General features: G+C 40.2%; 1 protein-coding gene across 2 annotated transcripts; it reads left to right on the top strand.

Annotated features, from left to right (window-relative positions):
* The first annotated feature begins 1,083 nt into the window (after positions 1-1,083).
* On the top strand, positions 1,084-7,641 carry LOC120300084 (free fatty acid receptor 2-like). Of its 2 annotated transcripts, XM_039325634.1 has the most exons (2): positions 1,084-1,221; positions 5,144-7,641. In XM_039325634.1, exon 2 carries the CDS (start codon positions 5,155-5,157, stop codon positions 6,196-6,198), a length of 1,044 nt encoding a protein of 347 aa, XP_039181568.1. In that variant the 5' UTR covers positions 1,084-1,221; positions 5,144-5,154; the 3' UTR covers positions 6,199-7,641. The 2 variants fall into 2 exon arrangements, with proteins under 2 accessions (XP_039181568.1, XP_039181567.1); XM_039325633.1 differs by lacking the exon at positions 1,084-1,221 and having other exon boundaries at positions 4,877-7,641.
* Positions 7,642-9,156: the final 1,515 nt, after the last annotated feature.

The following is a 9,156-nucleotide window of genomic DNA, read 5'->3' as shown; positions in this document are numbered from 1 at the left end:
CTTCCATCCATCAACTGTGTCCAAAACTCTTACATCTAATATATCAAAACCTCTGTGATAATAAAACCAGTAATTTTTAATGTCATAAGACTCTATTTTTTTTTCTTGCAAAAGACTAACAGAGATACCACTTCAAAAGCTACTTACTCACTTGGCCCAATGGTGGGATTCAAATTTGTGAACAACTGGTTCTCTGTGTGGATGCTGTTTCTGGAAGTCTGTTCTGGGCCTGGGCAACAAAAAATTAGGTACCGGTTCTGCCAAATCGATGCAAACCGACTGAATCCCACCACTGGCTTGACCCATTCATTAAACCTGGAATTAGGAAAGATATCTATGGTCATCTTGTTTTATTAGGAACAATATGAAGTGTTTCATTACAGCCTATTTCTGGATGTTTTTTAAAGTTCTCACTCTTGTCCACAGCCCTGGGATCTTCCATCCTAAAAAGGTCTGATCCTGCTTAACTTTTCTGAGATCAACCAAGGTGAATGTGGTTCTACCATATGCAAATATTTTTGTTATGTTTGCATCACAGGCTATGTCTCAACAAATAATCCATATTGTAGCTTCAGAGGACAACTTCCCACAGCATACTGATCAGGTTCCCAAGGCATGTCTACTACGATTTTCCCAATCCCAAAATAGCTTAGTCTAGCATTGTGCAAAGCTAGCTGCCTTCTATAGAGTTGATGTTGTGCTGGGACCAGAGAGTAACTTGAAGCTTTGGAAAAATTCTGTTGATATAAGGTTTCTTTTTCATGCCACTGCTCTCCTCTCTTATGACATTTACAACACATACAAAAAATAAGGGGGTGTCAATAAATGATGGTATTACCCATCTTGACTTTTTTGACCAACGTTAGTGGACACCCCCCAATTGTAGGCCAATGCGAGAAGACTTTATCATCACCAAAGGGAGATCTTCACCCCCAAGTAAATAAGGAATAAATAAAGGGCTGTAAATTGTGTAATCCAGGAGTTTTGCAGCATCATTTAAAACTTCCTCCAAAGCAAACCAGATATTTCAAATTATCTTTGTTTTACTGGTGAAGAGTTCCTTTTTTTCTACAAATGACCACAGTTTCTGCAAAGTGAAATATACAGTAACTTCATATCTCTGCTGTCGCTGACAGATGCTTTCATTTTCTCATGTAGGCATCGATATCCTTCAACCAGATCGGTGTTAGATGTTTGTGATCTCATTTCACTAGAATACAGGTAAGATTTTAAACAAAATGTGGTGGGAATTAAATATAAAAGCAAACGTATGGATGAAATGAGATATATTCAAAGAAAGAGTTGGCAATGAAATGACTAGAAACAGGTAGGAATTATTTGGTATTATAAGAAGGTGTGAAAGAGGCAAGAATAAATATTTGTACACAATATGTTAATAAGATTCTCCTCTTTTCTGTGCAATGGTATCAAAAAGTCTTCCTTTTGAATCAAGCAATGGGATGTTAGGGACTCGAATTGTACTCTGAAGAGTTCAGAACTCAAAGCCAAAAACTGGAGAATAAAGTTTCTTCTACTACTCTCTAATGGAACATTTGAAATTCAGTAGAAGGAATTCTCTGAAAATAAAGAAAGGCTGATTGACACATAAACAGTATTGGTATGAACGGAGAAACCAAATAGCTTTTTTTGCCTGGGTGATTCAATGATATTTCAGTAGCAGTGGCACAGGTTAATAGTGGTCAGACCCCCCAAAATATACAAATCAGAACACCAAGTGGTATTAACAAAATATTTAATATTAGACCATTAGCTCTCTATGGATTCCACAGGCAACAACAACATTTCAGGATGTTTAGAGAACATCTGACTAATTGTCATCTGACAATAAGTCCTGAAGATTGATCAAGATTTAGAATGACAGAGATTGCATTGGTGTTTTCTTGGATTACTTGAGCAGGACTTAGATGGGGCTGGTATATCCCTCCTGGTCTTGTTAGATTTTTCGGTGGTTCTCATTGACTATAGTATCTTGGTGCACCACCTTCACTAGGGGCTGCGGATTAGAAGTGCATATAATAATAATAACAACAACAACACATCTGTCTATCCCAGGTCCTTGGGAAGGACTTGATAGGTAGACAAAATGCCAAATCCAGTCTGAACATCTGTCTGACTGTGCGATGATTCATAATAATAATAATAATTATTATTATTATTATTATAATGCTGCTGCATTGGAAGATCTGCAAAAAATATCATTTGCCTGTAAGCAAAAACTGGTGGGATCATAAAATAGAGAAAGTCATAGAAAATGATAAAATTAAACTGCTCTGGGACTTCAGAATTCAAACAGACAAGCACCTGCAACATAACACCCCAGACTTAACAATTGTCGATAAGAAAGACAAAAAAGTCTGGATAGTGGACGTGGCAGTGCCTGGAGACAGCAGAATAGAAGAGAAAGAACTGGAGAAGATAACAAAATACAAAGACCTACAAATAGAAATAGAAAGACTGTGGCAAAAGCAAGCAAGGGTAGTACCAATAGTCATAGGCTCCTTGGGTGCAATCCCAAAACAACTGGAGCACCACTTGAACACCATTGGCATTGACAAATTCGCTATTAGTCAATTGCAAAAGGCGGCCTTATTAGGAACTGCTTCCATCCTGCGACGATATCTGTAATACCATCAAACATCCACATCTGCCTATCCCAGGTCCTGGGTAAGGACTCGATAGATAGACAAAATGCCAAATCCAGTCTGAACATCTGGTTGACTGTGCGATGATCCATAATAATAATAATAATAATAATAATAATGTTGGAAGGGACCTTGGAGGTCATCTAACTCCCTGCTCAGGCAGGAAACCCTATACCATTTGGGACAAATGGATATTTTATCTATTCCTTCTTTAGTAGGTGATTTCAGTCTGTGGTAGACTGGTGGTCTTCACATTGTGAGTGCTGCACTGATGGCCTTTTCTCTCTGCTCTTTGAAATATATATGAAACCACTGGGAGAATCATGTGACACTTTCAGTATAATATTTTTAGTTTCCTGATGATACCCAATTCTATAAATCAATACCTTGGCCAAAAAAGGGCACGTTGTCAGTATGCTTAGCTCACGCATGGAGGTTGTAAAGTTTTTTCATGAAAGTAAATAGATCAAGGGTGGGAAACGATGGTCCCTTTATCCCTTGTGGACTTCAACTCCCAGAATTCCTGCTGGCTCCATGGTGGAGCCAACTCCATGCTGGCTCAGGAATTCTGGGAGTTGAAGTCCACAAGTCATAAAGGGGCCATCGTTCCCCACCTCTGAAATAGATGGAAGTTAAACTCTTTAACAAGGAGTGGTCTGTACACATCCACATAGAGCAGCTTTGCAATTTGAAAGTCCTTCTGGACTCAAGTAGAAAACCAACCTAGAACTAAGGAGAAATTTCTGAAAGTAATAACAATTAATCAGCAGGATGGCTTCTCTCCAGGAGCTCTCTTATCAGAAGAGATTGGACAGACATTTATCTGGAATGGTATAGAGTCTCAGGCTTGAGCAGGAGATTGGAGTAGAACAGACATGTCAAACCCAAGGCCCGGGGGCCAGATGCAGCCCATGAAGTGGTTTCATGTGGCCCGCGAAGCCATCCTGGAAACAGTGAGGGAATAGCCCCCACTGCCTTGGCCAGTTGGGAGCCAATGTACAATTTTGTGGTGGCCATCTATACTGATACACATTCAGTCTTAGCTCCATAAGCCCCCCCCCCCCCCCGCATGGCCTGAGAGGAACAGTGAGGCTCCTCCAGTGGACCATACCTTGGCACTTGCCCTGGTCCCACCCCCTTCTGCCAGAGACCCTCAGATCTGTCCCACTCCTGCCCAGGCCCCCACAGGCATCCTTGACATGAATGATGTAGAGCTGGCCAACCCCACCCAGTAGGCCACACCCACTCCATCCACCCCCACCCAGTAGGTCGCACCCACCCTGGCCACACCCATCCAGCTCCCTGAGGGCAACCGCAATGCTGATGCAGCCCTCAATGAAATTGAGTTTGACACCCCTGGACTAGAAGACCTCCAAGGTCCCTTCCAGCTATGTTATTCTGCATTTTGTATTCACTGCTCTTCCATAAACAGCATGCAGAGATTATAGCTAGAGGATTCTTTGCCTAGCTTTGGTTAGGTATCAGTTTTGATCTTGTCAGGTAAGGAGAGCTTAGCTACAGTAACTCACATCTTCATTACCATGTAGTTGAGTTACTGCAAAACACGTAACGTGGGACTGCCCTTGAAGACTATTTGGAAAATGCAGTTGGTCCAGAATGCAGCAGTCCATGTACAAATTGGTTCTCAATGTTTGGAACTTATAATATCAATTATGCAAGCCCTATATTCATTAGTGACTGACTTCCAGATATAATTTAAGGTGCTGATATTGATCTATAAAGCCCTCGATGGCTTGGTGCCAAATACTTGCAGAATTTCCAATTCCAACCAGAATTGACTCAATTGTCTAATAGGTCATTCCAAGATGCTGCTATTCCGTGAATGATAAGGACAGAGTGGATTTTGAACATTTTGCAAAGCATGCGTTTAGATGTGCTCTTGGCATTTAATACAATTTTGAGATGAATTAGTCATAGTCTAAAATCACAAAAATCCAATGTAATAAAAAAAACACAGCTCTCTAGTTAAATTTTCTCTTTTTGATGTCAGGTGACCTTAACAAATCTAATAAACAATAACATTCCAATGTTTTATTCCACAATTTTTACAAATTATCAACATCTAGTTTGATCATGTTCTCCATCTATTTTTGTGAATACACCATAGGTTTAGAAATTTCCCAAACTCCTGCCAAAATACAAGAACTGTATTATGAGTTTCAAAAGCTGCAAGCTGGTGTTGGGTAGTTAGAGAATCAGGAAGGAAAGAGGTGAACTAAGCTTGCATTATATAGTCAGATGAGCAGAATAGGGAAGATGATCTATCTGTGGACAAGATTTGAGCATCACTAACCCATTGGGAAATCTGTTTCATGACCATTGAGGCAACTGATTCATCCTTCCCCAAAAGGTCATTCCAAAGTATCCCTAGAGACAGAAAAATATTCTTCAGCCTGGTGCTTCCCTTGAGGAATAAGAAACATTTTTATAACATCTGATTATGTCAAATTCCTTTACAGAATCTGAGAAGATGCAAAACAGAATTGTGGTCCTTATTATCTATATTACTGCCTTCCTCGCTGGTCTTCCTTGTAATCTCCTGGCCTGCTACTCCTTTCTGAGAAAAGTACGTCGCAAACCTGTCCCCATAGATATCCTGTTGCTCAATCTGACCTTTTCTGACCTTTTCCTTCTGATCTTTTTGCCCTTCAAGATGGCAGAAGTTGCCCTAAATTTCAAGTGGCCTCTCCCTTCCATTCTTTGCCCACTGGCAAACTTCTTCTTCTACAGCAGCATTTATATCAGCACCCTGTTCCTCATGGGAGTCAGCATAGAGCGCTATCTGTGTATTGCCTACCCTGTTAAGCACAAGCTGAACCGCAGACCAACCTATGCAAAAATTGCTAGCCTTTTCTTCTGGTTTTTGGCTTGTTCCCATTGCGGTTGCATTGTCTTCATTGTTCACTACCTCCCTGGGAGTCCATGGAGTCGTGCAAATAATACTACTTGCTACCATGAATTCTCCGCTGAACAACTTAACATTGTCCTTCCTTTCCGCCTGGAGCTCTTCTTTGTCCTCTTCTTAATTCCTTTCCTTGTCACTGTTTCCTGCTATGCCAATGTGATCCGCATCTTGAACACCATGCCAAACATTAAGCCCGAGAAGAAGCAAAGGGCCATGGGCTTAGCTGTGGCTACTGTGCTCAATTTCACGGTGGCCTTTGCTCCCTACAATATCTCCCACGTTGTAGGCTATGTGCAGAATCGTAGCCCTCCCTGGAGAATAGAGACATTCTGCCTGACTTCCCTCAATACAGTGTTGGATCCTGTTATTTTCTTCTTCTCTTCCTCCACCATCCGGAGGACATTTACAGAATGTTGGATTGGCATCTGCAACAAACTCCGGAATCATAGATCAGCCTGCTATCCATGTTGCTGCAGGTCTTGTAGGGACAATGCCAAAAAAAGAGAAACTGGTGAATTAACTCTTAGAAACCTCCCCAGTATACTGGCAGGATCTAGTACACCCACACCTTTTGCAACCCTTGAACCATCTGTGACATTAGACGGGTGATCACTCAGAAAAGTAGCATCATACAGAGCAGTAACTTCTGACTCCAAAGGACACCTAAGCTAAAAATGATCACAACGTCAAATATATCCAAGCAAGTGTGAAACTTGAAAAAATGCCTGCAGAAATTTCATTTTGAGTGACAACTGATGATCAAATCACGTTTGAAAAACTTGGCTGCTCCTGATTTGCTTGTAGCAACTTTGAGTTATTTTGATTGTCATCAAAGATAAGATGACATCTGCCTATAGATCTCAGACTTTCAAGACTTTCAGAGAATTCCATGTTCGCTTTTTTGCGAAAGAATCCAAACTTCACAAAGAGTATTTGAGACTTTGTCACAGGTAAACAATAATACATATGAATATCCAGCTGGGTCACAGATCTTTGTCCCCAACATATGAATGGGTACAATGGAACACACTGATAACACAATAAATATTTTCTCATAGCAGCTTTTATGATGCCCATCCCCTTAGAAAAAAATTCACTAGGTGAAATAATGAGCTGGTACTGTTCAAAACCCCAAACCAACTAGATCAGGGGTGTCAAACTTCTGGCCCACGGGCCGGTTTCGTCATACCGGAGCCGCACCCACCCCATTGCCGGCAATGGCGAAAAAGCTCCGATACGTCATGCGATGTCACGTGATGTCACGAGTTTGACATGCCTGAGCTAGATCATTCTTTTCTTTTAGCACTTGATTGCTGCATCTCCACTCCTCTGACAGTCACAGAGCCTGTGATGGACCAGTATCTCTTAAAAATATTTGTCCAATATGATATCTTTGTTTGAAGGAATTGCTTGTGTAAACTCCTCTGAAATGCAAGGTTTCTTAACCTTAATTATATTTCTGTTCAGTTGTTTAGTTCTTTGGCCTTAGAAATAGCTATCCCAACTTTTAAATCTCAGAGTAAGACCGGGAGGGAAATGGGACAGTGGCAACATTCTGCCAGCAGAAAACAACATTCTAAGAGGTCACATCTGCCTAGAAAATTCACTGGCCTAGATCTACTTTTGGCAGGGTTTTTTTTTTAATCAGGACCTGAAATGAATGCTGATGTGAGATTACTTTAAATCTCTTGAATCTAATTTTCAGTTTTGTGAGAAGCCTCAGATGCAACATTCACATATGTCATTCTGGAACCAACGTATCTTATTTCACCTTGTTGGTTTTGATGGAAAATTGTATGAAACTAGATTGTGGTAGATAAAACTTATAGAGATTCAGTAGAAGCCATCTGCCTGACACCACAGGGAAAGAAATATCTTTATGCTTTTTGAGTGATTACTGTTGAAGTAGCTGCATGTATACAAAGCTCTAGGCCTCAGGTGTGTATTTTTCTATACTGAAATAAATGGCTTGGTTATTTTTCTTAGAGGCTGTGTTCATTCTTATTGAAAACCAGACAATGTGTTGACTCTGAGATTACTTTCAAGGATGGGTTTGGGCAAACACATCTTGTATGTCAGGTATCTGCTGTTTCACTGTCCAATTTATCATGGTTTCAAGTAGGCTTCCCACCCCATTCCCACACACAACAGCCTCCTGAAGAAAATCTGAAAGTGGCACCTTAATCAAGGCTAATTACTATGACCATAGTGGTGGCAGCAGGAAGAACAAGGCGGTGTTGCTGTCTTATGACTGGTGGATCTTTAAAGAAACTCACAGTAGATACCCATCCTTACCTGGTGATGATGCCACTTAGTTTGGTGCTGGTGATGGATCATAGAAACCAAACCTGGAGAGAAGGGGTGATTTTTGGCAGCTTCTTAAATCAAAATCATTCTTTTCCAAGCATGGTTTTTACAAAGTTCTCTGCAGCAAGAATTCCAGCAACTTAACTGTTTTTGGTTTCAAACCAATTTATCCCTGGAGACTTTCTGAATTTCTTTCTACTTGATTCACAATGGGGAAGCGTGCAACTGGGTGTTTGCATAACAATATCCTCTTTCTCAATTGGTAAACCACATTTTTAGCAACGTAGGAATGGCCACTAGGACCTATGGTAATATAGAGGTAATGACCATAGCCCAGAGTTTTGGTAATTATGGATAGCATAGACATGTATTCAAAGGTCTTCTTTTCAAGTTCTGCTTAATGCTCCAGAGCAGGATTTTTCTGAAATAGGCCAGAGATTTGATATCTCTCTAAAACTTGTCCCCATGGTCTTATTATGTCTGTTCAGAAACCCAAATAAAACATTGTGAAATTGCATTTAGTGGCTCGTATTCTGCAGAAGACGGGGAAGATATCCCGAAAATGAAACATGTGGGTTTTTTTTTTTTTTGTGAAACCTGTTCCTGTAATTTCTCAATCTATCATAGTGAGGTTCCTGATGTAAAGGAACAATGTTTAAAGTAAGGCAGATACAAAATGCCAAAAATGTAGAACTCCCTTGAGAACTAAAGTGGTCTTAGTGCAATCTACATAACTTAGAGGAAATAATTACTTTTTTAGTCTGACTTGCCATATACAGTGAATCACAAATTACTATTTCACCCAGCCTGATATTGCTGACCCTGTATTCATATAATACTCAGGGGGATAGCTTCCAGAGAATTGAAGGAGGCTGTTAAGCTTGGGGTAATGAACCGATTAAAACTCAATCACTCAATCAGAATAGAGCTGCAAACTTTTAAAGATACCATGGAATTTGATGAGAAAGAAAGAGAGAGAGAGAGAGAGAGAGAGAGAGAGAGAGAGAGAGAGAGAGAGAGAGAGAGAGAGAGAGAGAGAGAGAGAGAGGAGAAAGAAAGAAAGAAAGAAAGAAAGAAAGAAAGAAAGAAAGAAAGAAAGAAAGAAAGAAAGAAAGAAAGAAAGAAAGAAAGAAAGAAGCAAGCCACATATTTCATATGGTAAATTAAACATTTTTTAAAAAAAAGCAATCCAATACTTCTTCCACCCACCCCCAAACACATACGTGCATAAGTATGAATTACTATCAGGCAGAGTTGCGA

The sequence above is a fragment of the Crotalus tigris genome, unplaced genomic scaffold (assembly GCF_016545835.1).
Source record: "Crotalus tigris isolate CLP2741 ecotype Arizona unplaced genomic scaffold, ASM1654583v1 scf7180000024338.4412243, whole genome shotgun sequence".
In the NCBI taxonomy this organism is placed as follows: Eukaryota; Metazoa; Chordata; class Lepidosauria; order Squamata; family Viperidae; genus Crotalus; species Crotalus tigris.
This window is presented reverse-complemented; position numbering and strand designations above follow the sequence as displayed.

Coding starts and splice junctions, on each gene's coding strand:
- LOC120300084 (XM_039325633.1), top strand. CDS start 5,125: ATGTCAAATTCCTTTACAGAATCTGAGAAGATGCAAAACAGAATTGTG.